This window comes from Barbus barbus (assembly GCF_936440315.1).
Source record: "Barbus barbus genome assembly, chromosome: 28".
In the NCBI taxonomy this organism is placed as follows: Eukaryota; Metazoa; Chordata; class Actinopteri; order Cypriniformes; family Cyprinidae; genus Barbus; species Barbus barbus.
The window spans coordinates 26,426,369-26,447,957 of NC_136756.1; the positions used below are offsets into that span (position 1 = coordinate 26,426,369).

The following is a 21,589-nucleotide window of genomic DNA, read 5'->3' on the forward strand; positions in this document are numbered from 1 at the left end:
ATAAGATTTGTATTAATAAATATGTAAACACATTTGGTTGTGTTGATGCAAAAACACAAAAAACACTAATATACTCTGAATATTGTTTTTTTTACACTATATTTTCAAATTTTCACTCAAAATATATTGATAGCATTTGTAATAATTTTGCATTCAATTAAAGAAAATTTGGTTTACAAAATTGACCTAGAATTTTCGTGTTGCTGTCATTAAAGCACAAGAAAAAATACTAACATACTATGAAATATTTTGTTTTTAACTATATTTTTAACTTAAATACTATTAAATGTAAAAAAAAGTATGTAAAAATGTAAATAAATTTGGCTTGAGTGTTGCTGTCAAAAACATTGATGTATTCTTGTAATTTTTCTACTCAAAATATTTTAAACTTTTCACTTTTTTTTCACATACATTTTTAAAAAGACATACTAATATGCAATTTTTTACTCGGTATATTTTCAATGTATCACTCAAAATATACTGATCATAACATTTGTACTAATAAATATGTATTATAAAAAATACTTTTCATTGACAAAATTTGTAATAAACAAATTTGGCTTGAGTGTTGCTGTTATTAAAGCAAAAACTAATATACTAATAGAAATTTCTAGTTATAATAGACATTTGTATTACATTTAAAAATGCAGAATGGAATTTTTTCCCCCAGTGTTCTCTTCTCAGACTTCTCCGAAGGTAAATCAAACAGACCCACAAGTAATATGTACATTAAATAATATTTATATTTGCTCACGTATGTACATCCCATTCAGTCAGAGCATCCCACAATACATCATAGGAAAGGAAACGGCAATGCCAACGCATCAGCTGGTAAATGGACACTTCATGAAAGTTCATCCACAAGTCTCCTGTGTGGCATTTTCTCCTGAGCACCCCCCGTTCAGAAACAAACATACACAAACTGACCAAGTGCTGCTGAGCAAATGAGCACAGGATATGCTTTAAGACCGGCGTAAAATACAATAAATAAAAGGCTATGAAATAAAATCAAAGCAATGCAGGAAAAAAAGCAAAGCAAAAATGTTTAGGTGGACAAATATTAAATACTTAAGGAGCATGTATCCTGATTATATGATTGAGTAATGATATGCAAATATTGCATGCATATTACCAGAAGTCTGTGGATGCAAAGCTGGATAACTTCTATTATCAGTGCTGGAAGATACATTTGTAAGTGAACACACATTTCAAGGCATAAATAATTATCTATCTGCTTGAACAAATGGCAAAATATCCCACAAACTCAAGAGAGAACGCAAGTGAAATCCTTTGTAATTCATTCTTGGATCAAAATTGGACGATTTTAGAATTGTCAGTTCTATCACGAGCACCTAATATTTGAACATCTCAAAAAGGATTATTTTTAAATGCACTCCTTTTCTTAAATTTGACAAATTAATCATTGGCTCAAATCATATTCGGTGATGTAACAGCATTGTTTTGACTCTGACACTTCACAACTTAAAGTTTCCTATAAAGCTTGTTAAATATTCTGCTACATCTGTCATGATGCATGTGGAAGAATATCACAAAGATATAAGGCTCACTACCGGTGAAATGTCAAGCTTTCATCTCTTTTTGTTCATAAAAATAAACAACTAAAGACAGGAAGCTTCACTGCAATGTGACTCACACTGACTCCATATATGCATGTTTTTGGTTCGAATCGACCATATTAGTTTGTTACTGCTAATATGGTGCCAGTTTGCTACGGATTATTTGTGCATGTAAAGCATTTGGTTTTCGTGTTAGTTGTGTTTCTTAGCACTCCAGCCCGATGCTGGCCAGCAGGAGCTCCAGGGCGCTGAGTTTCTGGTTGGCCTCCTCGATGGCGCTGTACGTCTGAACGTTACTGGCGATGTGGAAACGGATCTCGTCTACCAGAGGGATGGAATCAGTTTCCTGCCTGGCGGCCACATTCCCAGCATCCTCTCTGATCATATCAGCAAACTCTGGCCTTTCCACCAGCTGAAACAAACATCACTTCATTATCTCCTTAATCCATGTTGAAAATATAATTTGGCATTCAAAACATCTGTAATGTGACATATTTTCAAGTGAAACTGAGCAGTCAGTGGAAAATAGGGCAGGAGTTCATTTCATATGGAGACTATTACACGCCTGATTTAGTTTAATTGCTTGTGTTTTTTTTGTGTGAAAAAAAAAAATATTTATTCAATATATATATTTCTTTTCATATTAAAAACTATTTTTATACATTAATATTACATAAATATATATTTATATAAACTTAAACATCATTCATATATGAAATTATTTCCATTTAAAAATATTTTTACATTAAAAGTATTCATTTCTTTCTTTTTATTTAGAATTAATATTTTTTTTACATTAAAAGTATTAATTTCTTTTTATTTGGACTTAATATTTATAATATAATTTATAAAAATGTAAAAATATATATTTAATATCAAATTAAATATTATTTTTACATATTTATATACAAAGTATAAATAAATGGAATTACATTTAAATTTATATTACAATTTTATATAATGTATCTTTTTTTAAATATTTACAATATTTAAAAAATTCTATTTATATCCTATAAATATATATTAATATAGAATTAGATATTAATAATAATGCATTTTTATATTTAAAATAATTTAAAATATATTAAAAAATATATATTTAAAAATAAAAATTTACATTTACATAAATTATGTCTAAATATTTTTTTAATTAAATTAATATATATTAAATCATTTACTTTTTATAATTAAAATTCAAGATATTTTTTAAATAATATTAAAATTATTGGATGAGTGCTTCACAATAACACCAGGTGCATAAATTATGAATGTAAATCAGGTGAATTATGATCATAAGCAGCATATTTGTGAATGAACACATACCCGCTCTATGATCTTGGCCATGTATTCAGTGCACTGGTCCTCCAGCCGCGAGAGCCGGAACAGTTTGGCTGTCTTCCACATGTGCAGCACGTTCTCCTCGTTGAGCAGCACAGCCAGAGTCCTGCCACACAGACGCTTCAGACCCGGTAACAGGTACATGTCAGCCACACACAGAACCTCATACACGTTCTCATGAGAGAGCTGGAAAAAAACAACCACAAAGGCTCCATTATTAGAACATCTGACAGATCGCTGCATTTATGAAGCTAATGAACACGATGAAACAAGATGACTCGCCTTAAAGGGACTTGAAACGGAGGGTGAAAAACTGTCCTGTAAAACTATATTATGCTTGTTTAAGGTGAAAGAAACCTGGACTGACATTGTCAATAATTTTCAGGAAGAAAAAAGTACAAGAACATGCCCTTATAAAGTGTGCTCTAATCATAAAAAATTTTAAAAAAGTAAATATAGGTTAAAATAAAATTAAAATATTCATATTGAATTTTTTATATATTCATATTTTAAATGTAACTGTTTTAATTTTCATATTTTCAATTCTCTTTAATTTTTGAAATATTTATATTTACCTTTATTTTTATTTATTATTTTAGGTACTTTAGTATTTTAATTTTATTTCAGCTTTACTTCAATTAATTTATTAATATTTTGACTTATTTGGGGATTTTCGGTTTGTTTTTGAATTTCAGTAATTTTATTATGTGCCTTTGTAATTTTATTAGTTTTTATATTTCTACTTAGCACTCAACACTTTTATTTTATTGTATTTTACTTCTGCTTTATTTCACTGAACTCATAACGGTTTTCATTTTAGTCAACAATGATAGATATCGGGTTGTTTTATGCCAGAACTACACAAACTTTTATTTGTAAGCCTTATGTTTGTAGAAAATTTAGTTGAATAACTTTCTTGTCGCACAATCCTCCACTGATGGGATGGGTCTTGATTGTTGAGTTTTAGTGTTTATTGTATGTTAGTGTTTGTGTGTACCTGAGTGTTATCACTGTAGATGTAGTAAAGGATTCTTGTAAACAGATCGTGAGACACATCATGAAGGGTGATGACAGGAATGCTGGGAAGAGTCTGCAGAGTTTCACCCTCGCTGAAATGATCCTCCAACAGGGCCTTAAAATAATCACTACGACCACAGAAAAACGCCTGCGCACATAAACACAAACATATTTCATCTGCACAAATGTGCTTTTCAATCAAGCCACAAATAGAATATTAAAGCACAACCATCATACTAATAATTCACTAAAAATATAGCCAAGAGGTATTAGATTGATATATTTATTTGCATGTGGGATGCCACTAAAATCGTCCTTCCTACAAAACTCTGGGATCATGAGTGTTAAACACTGACCTTATGACACAGGAAGTCATAGCCCTCCACCCGGAAGCAGATGTCAGGGTAACTCGGAAAACTATCAGTTAGATCGAAAGGAAGCTGACCGTATCCAACCTAAAGATCAAACAGCAAGAGTTTTAATCAGTACAGTAATATTGTGAACTATTAATACAATTTAAAATAACTGTTTTCTATTTGAATGTTTTTAAATGTCATTTATTCCTGTGATGCAAAGATACATTTTCAGCATCATTACTCCAGTCTTCAGTGTCACATGATCCTCCAGAAATCATTCTAATAATTGCTGCTCAAGAAACATTTGTGATTATCAACAATGTTAAAGGGGTCATATGATGCTTTTGTATTTGGTGTAACAATTTTTGGTGTTATTTTTCAAATACTGTACATTATTGTAGGTCCTCTATGCCCCGCCTCTCTCAAAAGCGTCATTTTTTACAAACTCCCTCCTTCCGACAAGCGCAGTCTGCTCTGATTGGCCAACTGGCAAAGTGCATTGTGATTGGCCGAACACCGCAAGCACTTGTCGGAAATGTAACGCCCCTTTCCATAATCACAAGCTTCATCTTTCAAAATAAATGTAAAAAAGACACAGTGATGATGCTCGTATGTGATTGGACCCAAGCTGCAATTAAGACAGCTGACTCTCTCTTTCTGTCTCTCACACACACACACACACACACACACACACATACACGATGCGCAAAACTCTGTATTTGAACAGAAAATAGCAAATACTAAACTAATAACAAAACATACTTGCAGTCGCTGATTCAGAAGGGCCAGAGTGTCATAGCAAAGTCAGAATTACCTCATGAAACGGTCGTCCATAAAATGCGTTGTGATAACATCTGGCTTGTGCTGCTCTGTTGTAAGTAATCTTAATAATTCCTAAATGCATCTACTTTCAGAAGGCCAAATAAAGTGCTTTTGCTTTCGCCTAGAAACACACAGTGTCTCCCTGACACAGCTTCTTCAACACTCTTGCGGTTACTGAAACCACGCCGCCTTTGCTTGTGTGAACATTTGGGCAGCATTATGCAAATATTTCCACATCGTGACGTAGACATGTGGGGGTGCGTTTAAATGAGCCGTTTTAGGGGGGCGTCGCAGAGTCTTAACTTTGATAAAGAATATCTCTTTGGTTTTGAGACTTCAGTCTTTGCAACTTCAGGGATCTTATCTATGCATAAACAGCTTGTAACACTCCAAGGAGAAAGGAAAATTGAAATCACATCATATGACCCCTTTAAAAACATTTGTGCTGCTTAATATGTTTGTGAAAACCTTGTTTTCAAGATTGATTGATAAATAGAAAGAACAGCAATTATTTGAAACAGAAATCTTTAGTATCGTCTCTACTGTCACTTTTAATCAATTTAATGTGTCCTTGCTGAATAAAAGTATTGATTTATTTCCAAACAAATACAAATCATCCTAACCCCAATGTTTGAACATTAGTGTATGGAGTCTTACATTTTAATTTCTAAATCCATAAAATCAAATACAGTTTTTTTGTAAGTTTTTAAAAACTATGTCTAGAAACTCATCTCCACCGGATGTGCAGTTCAAGAGAAAATTGGAAAGATTTTTTTTTTTTACCCCAAATACTAAAGACAATTTTCACAACAGTATTTATAGGTCCTTAAGGCAAATTTGTTCTCCATGAAGAGATGGAGCCTCATGTGAAAAGCCTCCAGCTCCAACAGGGCAGCAGGAACTGGCATTTAAATATTATGAATTAAACCACTAGTTGCTAGGCAACCGCACATCCCATAATTACATTTTTAAAAATGCAAGCAGCCACAGACCCTTCACATATGAATTTTCACCCTAGGGATAAAAGGTTATAGTTGGACTGGGTGCATCCTCTCACCCGCAGCTCAGCAGGAAGTGCGCTGTCAGCCAGCAGAGCCATTCCATCCTGCAGCTGAAAGTCATGAGGATCCAGAGTCAACACCTTCACACACGTCCCGGGCTTATTAGACACTGCCAGACAGAGAACAAGGGAGCTGAGAAGTCAAGATTTGTTTTAACGAATCAGTTGGTTCACCAAATAGTTTACCTAAAATCCTGAAATTTGATTTTTTTGTAGGAAATAAATAAATCTTACAAAATAAATACTGCTGAGGATTTTCTGTAGTGTTTTTTTTTAAATTATGCTATCATCACACTATTTTATTTATTCATTTTAAACATGGTTCAACATCTTATCCATTAAGTAATGTTAATGGATAAGGTTTCATTAAATAATATTAAACAATATTTTGTGCAAGATAAATACTAATCTAATTTCTTGAATAAATCATAGCTGCATTAAAATCAGAAAAATACTACTTCTCATAAATACACTACTGTTCAAAACTGATAGAAGTTCAAAGGAAATTATTACTTTTATTCATCAAAGATGCATTTGATTAAATTGATCAAAAGTGACAGTAAAGACATGTTACAAAAGATTTCTAATTCAAATAAACACTGTTCTTTTGAACTTCCTAGTCATCAAAGAATCCTAAAAAATTATTTGCACAAATATATGAACTGTTTTCAACACTGATAATAATCAGACATGTTTCTTGAGTAGCTTATCAGCATATTCGAATGATTTCTGAAGGATCATGTGACAGACTGTTTTGAATCACAGGAATAACTTATAATTTAAAATAGAAAACTATTATTTTAATTTTAAATTGAAATAATACTTGCTAATTTTTACTGATCAAATAAATACGGCCTCGGTGAGCAGAAGAGACTTCTTTTAAAAACAGTAGTATTGCTTTAATGCAGTTTTCTACTTTTTGTTAACACCTTGCAGTGAAGCTAATTATTCTTCAAGGTGTACATTAACATGAATCATTATGAGTTTCACAACGCTGTCACATGAACTAGACCGGCTCCTCACCAAACTCATAAACCTGTTTGCACTTCACTTCCAGCTCCTCAATCAGCTCGCTGATCTTGCACTGTTTGGCCAAACGCTTGCAGTCCTCCACGTAATTCACATCTATATCCAAACGGCCTGGAAAAAGACAGCACGTGGTGAAGAACAACACTGTCAGCCAGCAGAGTACTAACACCACCTACAAACTCTGATGCTCACCAGTGTAGAAATACTGCATGATTGCACCAAATGCAGCAGGGTTGACCTGGAAAAGGAAATTAAAATTGACACATTAGGATCATGAGAGTTTGAAGCATGCTGAAGTAAAAGGTTATAAGAGAGAAAAGACTGTTCTTCTTCATTTAACACAACCCTGGGGAGAAGATAATTAAAGCAGCCCAAGAAGATGTGAACAGTAGCATTAACACCTTTAGAAGAAAACATGATGAACATTAAAAAAAAACTATGCTTTCACTTTTTCTTGATTCCTCTTTAAATTATGTCTGAAATGTTGTATTATAAGCACTTCGTGTTTATTTGCCTTCCCTTTATAATGAATTGCTTACTGTATTCCTCATTTGTACTGTAAGTCACTTTAGATAAAAGCATCTGCGAAATTAATAAATGTAAATATAACATATGATTTCATGTTTCATCCTAAATTATAAAAAGGTGGCATAATTTACTATTCAGAAAAAAGTGACATTTCCCAATTTTTTTTTATTTCTATGAAAGTATGAAAAAGTATGCATCACAAATAATATGCCATCTGGGCTCCTTTGACATAATATTATTTGTATGGAAGCCTGTTTATGCCACAGAATAAAAAATAAAAAAGGTAATTGAGTTTATATCTCTTCATATCTCAGAATTATGGCATATAAATTCAGAACTGTGAAATATAAACTGGCAATTGCAAGAAAAAAGTCAGAATTCTTGGATGAAAAGTCACAATTACATGTGATTGTTTTATTCTGTGAAGTCAGAATTGCAAGATGTAAAGTCATTGCAAGCTATACACTCAAAATTGTGAGGAAAAAAGTCCGAATTATGAGATATAAATTTAAAATCGCAAGATATAAAAAAAGATTCTGAGAAAAAAAGTCTGAATTGTGAGAGAAAAATCACGATTACATTTAGTTTTAATTCTGTAGTGTAAACAAGTCAGAATTGTGAGATAAAAAGTCACAGTAACCTTTTTTTTTAATAAAAAAAAACTAAAAAAATCAAAACAGAAATGTGAGACGTAAACTCAATTTTGAGAAAAAAGTCTGAACTCCAAAATATAAACTTGTGAGATGTAAACTTGGAATTGCAAGATAAAAGTCACATTTGCGAGTTCTCACTATTCTCAGAAAAAAATCAAAAGAAAGCCGAAATTGTGAAATAATGGGCTTCCATGTGGCACAGAATGGATAGTATGCAGACAGTGAAAGTGATGTGTGTGTAGAGAAACAGCGCCTACCAGTGGATGTTTGAGGGTAATGTCACACTTCCCCTTCCACTTGGTCTCCAGCATGTGGGCAAAGTATTCTGATCGGGCACTCAAGATACAGCGGTGGGCCTTAAACATCTCACCGTGCACCATAAACGTCACATCGCTGTAGTTTCCCTGCTCCAAAAGCCTGCAAGGGGGAAAAGCACCAATCAGCAAGCTTGTGAAAGTGACCGTGGTTTGTGTTTGTATGTGTTGGTGGTCCTCACGTCTGCAGGAACTGGTCGTAATAGTCTCTCTGCATGGCCTTCGCCGTGATGCGCTTGTACTCTTTGAGCAGGCGGCGGATGGGGTCGCTCAGCGCTCCGTACAGACAGCGCTCGCCATCAAACGTGTTCGCCTCACACTTTGCTCCTGAAACAGCAAACACACTCCTGTAATGCACTTTCACATATACTGGTAATACAGACAGTGCATTTCTTTAAAAAAAAAAAAACATCACTGAGGACAAAAAAATCTATTTGATTTCTAGTGAGACCTATTATATATTATGGATAAACTATTATCTAAAATAAAATTTAACGTAGCATGAAAAGTTAATCAAACATCTTTAGGTCTTGACTGAATACAAATCAAATTAAATTACATAGTCCCGATTTGTGATATAACACGACAGATTGTTTAGCCATGCTCAAATTTTGGTAATAGGGTTACAAATATAAATATATATATATATATTAATAATTGCCAAAAAAAAAAAAAAAGCTCATGAAATTAATTTTACCACCTGAATGTTTTCTGAAGGTTACATGCCTGCTTTCATGGACCATTTGTTGGGTAAAAAAAAAAAAAAAAGAGAAATTTTTTTAGAAAATTCAAGAAAAAAAAAAATTAAGATTTTTTTTGACAAACAAATGTCTTCAGGTCTCAGACGTAACATACATAATCTATTGAAATAAAATAAATTATATTAGCTCTGTACCACACTTGCACACAACCTTCTCATGAAAAAACAAGCAGTGCAGACATATTTTGTTTTTAATGGGAATACAGATTCATTAATAACTACAAGCCAAGATTTAGTCCCAAAATTCTAAACAAAGTTTTTAAGTTCCATCTGAAAGTTTTCTATAGGTTGCACACCTGTTTACTATTTGTTGAAAAAAAAAAAAAAAAGTTTTTTTTTAAATGAAAGATTTATAGAATTACTTTTTTTTTTTTTTTTTCAAATGTGTACGTGTTTCATGCTTTATTTTGTACCATAATTGTGCAAATCCATCTATACAGTACAGGTTATAATGCCCTGTTTATGTATGAATTATCATTATAGCATTTACCGTTGGCAAGCAGGTACTGCACCAGCTCTTCATGTCCACAGAGACATGCATAATACCTGAAGACAAAGACAGAGAGAGATATCAGGCAGAGGCTTCATTACAACACGCACTGCAGACAATAAAAGGAAATACGTCTAAGTGAGCAGTCTTACAGAGGTGTGCTGTCCCACTTATCTCTGATGTTCAGTTCTACATCCCTCTGTTCAACCAGGTATCTGGAGAAGATGGAAAAAACATCAAAAGATAAAGCAGAGACCAGATACATTACAACCAACATAATAGCAAAAAATCATTAAATACAGTAAATCCAGTATGTGGGCCAATACAGTGACAACACGTTATCTGTCAGACTCACATGCTTTTCCGTCTAATTCTGAGGCCACACGGGGTGTCTGACTATTTCACAACATTACTTCCAAACAAACTGAAAAAACCCTGATATCTTACAGTGTTACAAGCATATCCATTAATATATGCAGTCTCACAAGATTACATAGGAAATGCACATTTGATTAAATATAAAGACTATTTTAGTTTTTATTTAAATAATAGATTTGGTAAACTGTGCATATTTGCTTCTATATTCATATTCTGCATCTATAGACAATAAAAGATAATACAGGTCAATTAAATGCATTCAGATATGCAATATCCACAAACTATATAGACTAATCAGCTTTGCCCTAGATATGCACATATGTACATGCAGCAAAAATATAGCACATTTGTTTACATTAGTACATACAGTATCTAAACTCAGATTTTTATATGAATAAACATATCAAATCTACTTAGGTTTTGTTTTAGTTAAGCATATGCAATGTTTAGATCAGTGCTTCCCAAACCTGTCCTGTGCATTTTGTATGTCTCCCTTATCTAACACACCTGATTCAACTCATCAGGTCGTTAGTAGAGGCTGCAAGACAGGAATTGGGTGTTTCTGATGAGGGAGACAGGTTTGGGAAGCACTGGTCTAGATCATTTAATACAAATTCGAAATGCATGTGTTTATATAAAGCATATATGTAGCCCATAGTGACATGTGCACATTAATCTAAAGATTGTAAAGTGATGCATATTCGTTCAGTTATGATTAAATATTATCTATAGGAATTTTAGGTCAGTGCATGTAAATCAGAGACTAGAGATTAGGCAAATTAATTTCCATATGCATATCTCGTGTATATCTACTCTACTGTATATATATGCATATAAAATATATTGAGAATAAACAGGCTATGCATATTTGTCCACATGTGAAACTTCAACCCAAAACAACAACAAGAAGCCATCAGCTGTCTGACCTCACTCTGGCAATGTCGCCCTTTCTGCAGCTTGAAAACAGATCAACAGCGTCCATCTGCGCGGCGGTAAAGCTTCTCTGAAATGCATTGAAACGGCCTGTCTCACAGACAGGATGGGCTCTGAACAGAAGTAACGCGGAGCCTGTTTCCAAGTGCAGTTCGCGATGTCTGCTGTTTCTTCTCGCACTGAGAAAGCTCAATAAACGTAAACAGGAAGCAGATTTGTGTACGTACTGTTGAGCTTTGCGTGCGTCTCAACAGCGCCCTCTAAAGGACCGGGCTGGAATATAAACAGTGGCTCCAGTGAACTACATGTTTATCAAACACATCATATTCCATTTGAATTATTATACTTTGTGCTACCCCGAGTAATAAAATTAAATTGGATTTGTGCATTTGATTGATCATTAATACAGAATTTGATTTATTATTTTAGTAGGCTATAATTAATATCTAATATAGTTTTTATATATTACTTTTTAGTTTTTTTAATTAGTTTTTAAATATGTCTATATAGTTTTAGTTTTGAGGTTGAGTTTTAGTTATTTGACTACTTCAACTTAAGTACTCAAACAAAAAGTAAGTTGAAAAAATAAATACGTTTCGTATATTTTATTTTATTTCAGTTAATGTTTATTTCATTTGATTGATGGAAAAAAAACTTCATACATTGCAAACATAAGAATATACGGTAATACTTAAAGACTTTACGTGTAATGCATTATTAAGGGTTATTAAATGGTTATAATTATTCATAACACGCAGTATGGGCTGCACCCAGCATTTGTGTTAAAAACAAAATAACCCAGCATTTTTTACTGTTGCAATACATTGTATCTTGTTGTAAATAATTATAACAGAATTTAAAATGCATAGTGTAAGAATGAATCGATTGTTATATTATTTTAACTGTGGTTACAATTATTCATTAGACTGTACAATGCATTGCAAGGCATAACTAATGCATATATACATATACATAATACATTATAAATTAATGATTAAAGAATTAAATATTTTAACAATTAAAGTTAATTTTTAAAAAAACTACTTTTTACTTAATTTTTTTATTATTTATTGTAAAATTATTGTGGCGAGAACTAATTTCTCATTAAACTGAACATTAAATGGTGCAGACAAAAAAATAATAATTTATCTTATATTCTCAGGCAGCATATATAAATGAATCATTTAAAATTGCTCATGTACATAACAACAGATAAACATATTTGTTGTGAAATTGTGTGTACATAAATGGCCTTCTATCATTAAAAAGAAAAAAAAACTGAAAAAGCGTTACACTACTGCAAATATATATACAAATATATAAACGCAAAACTTATTCAATACTGAATTGAATCAACTGCATTGAAACAATAAAGTAATTATTTCACTAAATCAAATTATTATTATTATTTTATTTTTTTTTGTGCATGAACGCAATATGCCACCAAAAATCATACAATATTAAGGAATGACTCAAAACAGCACATTCAGCTATTGCAGCCCTACTTTGCATTCATCACATATTTCAGACAATCAGGAACAGGAAATATTCTCATAATCAAAGGTAGATCCCTTGAAGTGTCTGTGAATGGTAGTTCTGCTCGTCGTTTCAGTTGCGTGAGCGTGCATGAATGTGGAGTGTTTGCTCTGGATGAGTGGTGGGCTGAACAGGTTTTTCAGAGTGAGGAATGCTGGTATTTTCTCATTTATACACAAAAGCACACCCACCTGTCAGCGTATAAGTAGCCGAGTTCTCAGGAAGTACCACCTGTCTTCCTGTCATCCCTCTGTAAAACACCTCCTCATCTCTCTCTGTCTGTCTGTCCATCATGAGCTCCTCCAGCAATAGCTTCAGCAGCCGTTCAGTGGGCTCGCACCCCCGAGCCGGGAACGTGCCTCCAGCTGCAGTCCCCATCAGGCCTGTTTCCGTTAACACAAGCCTCCTGACTCCCGTGGATCTTCAGCTGGACCCTGACCTGCATGCTGTGCGGATCCAGGAGAAAGAAGAGATCAAAACTCTCAACAATCGCTTTGCCTCCTTCATCGACAAGGTGAGACTTCTCTCTACCTGTTTCACTCTGCTTATCACTCATATCTATCTATCTATCTATCTATCTATCTATCTATCTATCTATCTATCTATCTATCTATCTATCTATCTATCTATCTATCTATCTATCTATAGATAAGAAAAACATGTGTCTTCTATAGAGTATCAGCAGAGATCTCAACTGTTTAAACTGTGCTCAGATTAGCCGAAACTATCAGAAATCTGAGATTTCAATATGAACTCAAATATTTCTCATTCCGTTCTCACAAGATCAAATGATCTGAGCTGCTATCCACATTCATTTTATTCTTACTGTATGACAGCTATTGTCTGTTGTGTGTGTATTTTATTACTCCTACGTCAAAGTTGATACTTAAATGAAACATAACTCTCAGTTATGTTGTAAGAGCAATATTTGAGCATAAAAATGTGTTTTGTTTTTTACAGGTCCGTAATTTAGAGCAGGAGAACAAGGTTTTGGAGACTAAATGGCAGCTGCTACAGAAGGAGACCGAACCCGAGTCTAAGCTGGAGCCCATGCTGAAGTCCTACATCACTTCCCTGCGCGCACAGCTGGAGCGGGTGATCAAAGACCATGAACACCTGGACGCTGAGCTCAGGAATGTCCACACACAGGTTGAGGAACAAAAACAAAGGTCTGTAATCACACACTTCATCTTCAGTCTTGAGCCCGACTCGAAACCTGACATTAGTGTTCAGTTTTAGAACAGAGCTAAGTCTCAGTATTCTTCAAGTCTCGGTCAATATTGAATATTATTTCAGATTTAAATGTAAAATCATGTAAACAACAACAACATTCCTCACAATCATTTACCACGATAACCACAGTTTCACACTAGTATGCCAAGAAATGCATTATAATATGTTAAGAATGTGTCAATTTAATCTATTCTTACTGCAGTATCCATCACTGTCATCAAAAAAGAAAATAAAAATACAGAAAGATTCTAAAACATTTTTACATGGTTTGAAGATTCAATACACTGTTATATTTTTAATACAACTATACTGTTAATATAGTAATATTATTAATTAACAGTTGTGATATTGTACCCATATTTATAGCCACCATTATAATATATAAATATAATTTAATGTAATTCATGTAATTATCAATATATTAATATTTTTCATGAATATAAATTATAACATTTTTGAATGAGTTTAAATATTTTCAGTTTTATATTTTAGTAGCTAATTTTATGTTTAGTAGCTTTTTTATTCATTTTTGTTGCTTTTAGGATTTCTATGTAATTTTTTTAGATTTTTTTTTCAGCTCAAATAATTAATAACAACGTTGAGTGAAGTTAACAAGATTTGTATGACAAAATTCAGTTTTCCTTCAACAGGTATGAAGATGAGATTGACAACAGAAACAAAGCTGAAAATGAGTTTGTTCTTCTGAAGAAGGTAAGACAAATGTATTTGCAGAAGATTATGAATAATGATAATATGCCAAGGATCTGCCAAGCTAACAGGTACACTGTACATGTCCTGACAGGATGTGGATAAAACATACTTGTATAAAAATGCCTTGGAAGATAAAATAACAGCAATCCTGGAAGACCTGAACTTTTTCAAGAGCTTCTATGAACAGGTAATGCAAACTCAGATGCATGAGTGAAGCAGCTGAACATCCTGAGATTAATCGGAGGACTTGACTTCACCTCTCTTTCTCTGTAGGAGCTGCGTGAGCTGCAGGCTGATATGAAGGACACGTCCGTTGTGGTGCAGATGGACAACAGCAGGCAGCTGAACATGGAGAAGATCCTCGCTGATGTGAAGAGCCAGCATGAGGAGATTTCAGCATGCAGTCGAAAGGAAGCTGAGGCCTGGTATAAGAACAAGGTGAAGATCACACCTCTGACTTTTTGAGACTTTTCTGACTTTTCTGACTCTGACTGAGTAGCTGTTGGAGCCTTAAGCAACCTGCTTATTATTTCCTGCAGGTTCTCATGTCTTAAACTAACGAGTAAGATTGTATTATTAATATATTTTATTTGTGCATAAAATATATTCATATGTCTGTGTTTTCCTCCACAGTTTGACTTGATTTCATCACAGGCTAAACAGTGTAACACTGACCTGAAAGATAATAAAGGTGCAATAGCTGATTTGAAAAGGCAGATAAAGCGACTGCAAAATGAGATAGCCTCAGCTAAATCACAGGTAAGATAATATTCATCTGTTCATTAGAGCAATTATTGGTGTCTGCTGTTGAACACCTGGGCAAACATGAGCATCCGCAGCAAACACACTGATAACTTTCTGTACTGTCTCAGATCTGTAAATGGACGTAAACAGCTTGTACAGTGACACTGTTTTAATTCTCTGAAATCATTACAGCGTGAGAGCGTGGAGGACCAAATCAAAGAGGCGGAGAGTTGCGGTGAGGAGGCGGTGCTTGATGCGAAAGAACAAATCAAAGCACTGGAGGACGCACTGCAGAAAGCCAAATGCGAAATGACCAGACACATTCGAGACTACCAGGAGCTGATGAATGTCAAACTGGCTCTGGATATTGAGATTGCCACTTACAAGAAACTACTGGAAGGAGAAGAGAACAGGTGAAGCTGTAGGGCTTCAGCAATTAACTAAGAGTTTAAAATAAAGTATTTGACTTCTGATTAATTTTAGTATTATTTATTTTAATATTTGTATTATATTCATATTATTATCTTAGTATATAATTAATCTATTATGTATTATTATAATTATTGAATATAAATATTTAAAGTTTTATTGCAATATATTAATCATTTTATTTTAAATGTTTTTTTTGTATACATTTCATTATATAAATTATGAATTAACTGAAAAAAGTGGTCAAAAGTAGGTAAAAGTGAAAGGTAAGAAGATAATAACTCAGTAAATCTGATCTCTTTCCCATCAGGCTTGGACGATAGTCCACTGTAAACATCCATCCAGCCCATAAACGCTGATGAACAGCAAGTATCTGATTGTCACGTCATCTCATCCCTGCTTGTCAATGCTGAATAAAGATTAGTAGCGAGCAACTGAAAAAAAAGAAGAAAATAAATCATGTTGAAAAAAAAAAAATTATATTCTGTTTTTTGCTTTCACGGCCTGCTCATACATAAAATAGTTTTTTTTTATGTTCTCAATGTTTTATTATAATTAACTGAACTCATTGTTTTCTTTTAGTCAAATTATTAGTACCTGCATGAATTATTTTTGCTGTTTTTTGATTGATTGATTTGCCCTTGTCCCAGACTCTGACTTGTAATCTTTTTTAAATTGTAAAATGTAATTAATAATGCAAAAATAAATGTATCAATAAAAATGTAGGGATGTTTAATGCAGTAAACTCGAAAGGCAGGGGTGAAGTGTGTCATTTTGTCTTCAAAGAGAGAAACAGGCCTGATCGGATTCCAAGGAAAGTAGCTAATGCTGAAACAACAACACCCCCTCGACACTTTTACAAACACACAACCATGATGAAAGATAACACATTTTTCAATTTTCTCATGTGACTGACTGACTCCTCCTATTCACGCCAACAAAAACACAGGGCAACATAAACAGCTAAACAACCATCTACAGTAATTGAAACTGTGAAATATTGATAGGGACATGTCATAGCATCCCTACCAAATCCTTTGCCCTTGAAAATTATAACAAGAGATGTCTGACTTTGGAAACTATAATTCTCTCCTTAAATATGAAGAGGGCAAGCAACAGATTCATAAATTAATCCAAATTTCACAAAAAGCTTATGGACATAAATAATAAGTCAGACATTGAAATGAGTTGCTGTTTTTGTCACTCTTCTGAGGAAGATTCATTTACTTCTTTTAGTAAATGTACCCACAAAGACAAATTTTTGGTCAGAATTTTTAATGTTCATCCAATCTCATTTTGTAAGAGACTTTTCTTTCTGTTTTAAAGATGTTTTCTTTGGATTGTTTGGCTACTCGAAAGAGACTATAGGAAAATATAACTTATATTTAAGCTAAATTTCACAATTTCTAACCCTTTTTTTATTCAAAGTTGATCTCAATATTCAACCTGTGACCTCTTAAAGGTGAAAAAAGGTAACTATACAAATACCATGGTTGTAGTATATACAAATTAACCTATTTTTTGCTACACTACCCATAGTTTAAACATGGTATTTGTAGTAAATATGTGGTTATACAAAAAAGGTCGCTACACTTCTACTATAGTAAAACCATAGTTAATTTTTTCTTAGGGCATTTGTATTTGTGTATACTTTCTTTCTTGTTTCTTTTTTATAACTGCACTGCCATAATGTTTTGATGTTTTGTACTGTTTAATAATCAATTTTTTTTTATAAAAAATAAAGCGTTACGATATGCTCTCCAAAGTCTCGATCTAAATCAAAAGATTGACAAACCCGCACCGAAGTCCCGATCTGAATCATATGATTCGCGCTCCCTGCTCTGAAATTCCAATCTAAAGCAAATTAGTTGCGTTATGCTCTCTTAAGTCCTGATCTGAATCAAAAGATTTACGAACCCGCACCGAAGTCCTGATCTGAATCAAAAGATTTACGAACCCGCACCGAAGTCCTGATCTGAATCAAAAGATTTACGAACCCGCACCGAAGTCCTGATCTGAATCAAATGATTCACGATCCGCACTTTATATTGAAGTTTCAATATAAAGAAATGATTTGTGATATATGCTCCAAAGTCCCACACATACATCACGGAGACGTCTATTTGACGTCTGCATTTACATCTGGAAGATGTATTTTTTGCTCATTTGGAGATTTCCTTTCAGATGTCAAATAGACGTTTATTAGATGTGTAGGTAAAACTGACATCTTACATCTGTCAGATGTTTCTACACAGCAGATGCTTTCCAGATCAAGTGATCTTTAACAGACATCTTGCAGACGTATGTGTCTGTGTGCTATCTGGGACATGAAGTTCTGATCTAAATCAAATAATTTGCGAACCCACTCAAAGTCCCAATCAAACTGATTCGCGAACCCATATTGAAGTCCCGATCTGAATCAAATTATTTGCGATACGCGATCCAATTAGAGTGCTTCGAATGTGAATAATTTTGCGACAATAGTTTAACAGATTCAGAGTTTTGAAAAACTCCATTTCACCATTTATCACAACATGTGCTTTTCAAAATCATCCCTGCAAACAAGCCTGCGGTGGCCCTTTACGGGCCCACTTAGGGCTAGCCTAAGGGCCCCCAGCGGGCTGCCAGCCCAGGGCCTCTGAGACTTTGCTCATTGGCAAAATGTTGGCCCCTTAGTGCTGGCCCTGCACGGGAACCCCTCACTATATATGCCCACACAGGGCCGGCACTACAACAATAAATCTGTTTCACTATAAATACTTTTTAGCTACTATAACTTAAGTCTTTGGGAAAAACTTAGTTATATGGCTGAAATGGAGGCAGTCACCACATAATTAATGTCTGTTTTGTCAAAAATGTATGGTAGTCAAAGGATTTCAAATCAATGGATTTATTAAATACAAAATACAAAACATTCAATTCAGGTTAATACAGCTAATTTAACACGCTGAAAGAGACTAAAATATAATCTATACAAATATAAAAATACTACAAATGAACAAAAATAAAAAATATAAAATTATTACGTTGACCTCTGCTGAAAATATGTTTTGATGTGCTAAACGGTATTCATTGGCAAAGCTCTTCCCCCGAGGTCTCTGGACTAGACAGCAGACGGTGGTAGTACTCCTTTCGTCCACCCGCTCTGTCTCTAGAATTCTTCAATAACACCTTTATCTCACTCTCAACTTCAGAATGCAGCTGAGAGGGGCATTTTCAAACAGCCTCTGAACAGCAAATCGGCCTAAATCAGGGATCCTCAAATCTGGCTCATTAAACTCACTTTCTGGCAGAGTTTAGCTCCAACTTTGATCAAACTCACCTATCTGTGATTTTCTTAATGACCCTGAAGACATTGATTGGCATGCTCAGGTGTGTTTGATTAGGGTTCGAGCTAAATTGTGTTGGAATGAATCATGAGCACCAGACGCATAACTCACTTTCTCGTTCCCCTGATTAAAGGAGTAAGGTGAAGCTGCAGGCCCGAAGGCCCAACTGCACGCTCAGACCTGCACGCTCACAGCAGCACTTCCAGAACTATCGGTTTTTTAGACAGTGTCTCCTGCTGTTTGGATGAACATTTGTTTTGTAGCGTGTGTACCGTAATAATTTCCAACATTATAAAACTGCTAGCAAGTAGCAACATCGGACACGTGAGTAAGGTTATTAATTTTATTAAAGCGATTCCTGAAAATGACCAGGTTTTATGGCATAAATCAATGTGACATCTTATTACACCAACAAACGAATAGCATATTTTAGTATTTAATGATAGTTTAGATAGAAAATAAGCTGTGAATTTAGTTCTCCCCAGTTATTTTCAAACACATGGTGCATGACCTATTATTGCTAGCTTAGTCAGTGTTTGATTTGATCAAAATTAGTGTCGAAAGATGGCATTATTTTATAATATTTACAGCTTGCTCTTATTTTCTGTGTTATTGCACCATTCTGGGATACTTAATGTTTTGTAACAAAATAAAAAACGTAAAAATGTTAAAATAAATGTATACTATATAATAAAATGTATTATTTGTAACATTTTAGTACTATGTAGGTCTACTGTACATATTACTGTATTAACTACTATTATTTCATACTAATATTACTACTACATATACTATTAGTAGTAGTATGTGTAAGAAAAATAATATTGCACGTTCTTTTTATTGTATTTTACAAATCTCAAGTGCTACCACAGACAATAACAGTAACACAATAACAGTGTAACAATTAGAAATAAGTTCTGTAATAATTGCAAATAAGATCTTTGGAATAAAATGCGGCCTTGAGTTTATTTTCATCAAAATATCAAATAATCTGCGTAGAATTGACAATATGAGCTCTGTTGGGTTGTCTAAATAATTTGCGTGTTTTTTTTTTTTGTTTTTTTTTTTTCCAGATGGTTTATTTGTACACGCCATCATTCATGGCCTTCGCGAGCTGCAGGGCTTGTCTTGGCAGGAGGTTGAAGAGGTGTTCCTCCAGGGCCCCGTTTATTACTCAAGGTATGTTTTCAATTTTTGTTTGTACAAAAACTGTTGGATTTTTGTGTTACACAACATTTCTGACAACAGCATTTATCTTTGCTTTTAGTGAAGTTGACAGAAGAATTGCTTGAGAAATGAAAAATCTCCCTAAAGAATACTAAAGAATGTGATAAATCTTTAATAATTAGGAAAACAATAAATGACTATGAAAATATTTAAGGAACTGAACAATTTCTATTTACAAATACAATTAATAAAAATAAACCAGACTTAATGCATTAAATCATAACCTAGTGTGTGTCATATTTTATATAATAATGCATTCAGTCATAGCGTAATATTTTATAGTAGAAAAAGTGTAAATTGCAATCTATCAGCAATTGAATTCAGGTTAGGTAATCTTATCTAATCAGGTTAGATAATCTTCCAAACAGCAGTTGGCTCTGTCTGAAAACACGATAGTTCTGGAAGTGCTGGTCTGGGCCTGCAGCTTCATAATGTTGGGGGATTGAACAGCATCGTCTGTCAGAAACACAGCACTCCATTAACTGCAGGATGTCTCACCATGTCAGGATCTGCAGCCATGCACTGCGAGATTTCATATGGTGAGCAAACTTTGAGTTTAAAACCTCAACTGTTTGTTGTTTAGCATGATGTTTAGTTTATGAGTTCAAATTCTAATAGAATTGGCAACAGACTACATGAAGTTGTTGGCTCATTTTTAATTATAGGAATGGCATGAATTTACTACAAGTCTACAAGTCTTCAGTGTTTCTCCTCAAAACTCTTTCAGAACTTTTGAGTGTTTGTAATAACTTTATATTCCGACCTAATGTAGATTTTGTAATAGCCTATGTCGCAAATGTATTTTGTAGCATTTTACAGATAAACACGTTTAAGCATTTCTAATTTATTCTTTTAAAAATACCCCAAAATGCATGGATGGATGGATGTATGTTTTATTTATTTTTTCCTTTTTATTCGAAATATTTCCAAACGTGTTAACTATATTATGAAATATCGCAATTCTCAAATATGTGTAAGTAAATGCGTTTTGCACCTTTATAGATTGTTCAATAAATGGTGATGGGCAAAGTAGACTAATAGTGTAATCTATTAACTACACATAAAAACCCGAGTTTTTACTTAAGTACCAGATATGGGTGTCATGACATAAAACGTTTTTTTTTA

At 33.6% G+C, this 21,589-nt stretch overlaps 2 protein-coding genes across 2 annotated transcripts; one reads left to right on the plus strand and one right to left on the minus strand.

The window, feature by feature from the left end:
• Positions 1-719: 719 nt before the first annotated feature.
• LOC306847929 (ankyrin repeat and BTB/POZ domain-containing protein 1-like) lies at positions 720-11,518 on the minus strand. The gene is made up of 12 exons (XM_079382177.1): positions 11,249-11,518; positions 10,097-10,159; positions 9,945-10,000; positions 8,877-9,021; positions 8,638-8,797; positions 7,392-7,437; positions 7,194-7,310; positions 6,168-6,280; positions 4,289-4,387; positions 3,913-4,080; positions 2,901-3,101; positions 720-1,989 (listed from the first exon to the last, which is right to left on the minus strand). The coding sequence occupies exons 1-12, from the start codon at positions 11,302-11,304 to the stop codon at positions 1,783-1,785; spliced, it is 1,431 nt and encodes a 476-aa protein (XP_079238303.1). The 5' UTR covers positions 11,305-11,518; the 3' UTR covers positions 720-1,782.
• Positions 11,519-13,083: 1,565 nt separating this feature from the next.
• LOC306848829 (keratin, type II cytoskeletal 8-like) lies at positions 13,084-16,657 on the plus strand (the record flags this gene model as incomplete). Its single annotated transcript, XM_079383581.1, has 8 exons — positions 13,084-13,305; positions 13,752-13,960; positions 14,675-14,735; positions 14,827-14,922; positions 15,009-15,173; positions 15,369-15,494; positions 15,672-15,892; positions 16,219-16,657. 8 exons carry the CDS (start codon positions 13,084-13,086, stop codon positions 16,229-16,231), a joined length of 1,113 nt encoding a protein of 370 aa, XP_079239707.1. The 3' UTR covers positions 16,232-16,657.
• Positions 16,658-21,589: the final 4,932 nt, after the last annotated feature.

Excerpts from the sequence above, each read along its gene's own strand:
- LOC306847929 (XM_079382177.1), bottom strand. The coding sequence starts at position 11,304 with ATGGACGCTGTTGATCTGTTTTCAAGCTGCAGAAAGGGCGACATTGCC. Across the intron at positions 4,388-6,167 it reads CACTTCCTGCTGAGCTGCGG|GTTGGATACGGTCAGCTTCC; the intron begins GTGAGAGGATGC and ends TTTGATCTTTAG. Across the intron at positions 3,102-3,912 it reads TCTACAGTGATAACACTCAG|CTCTCTCATGAGAACGTGTA; the intron begins GTACACACAAAC and ends GTTTTTTTCCAG.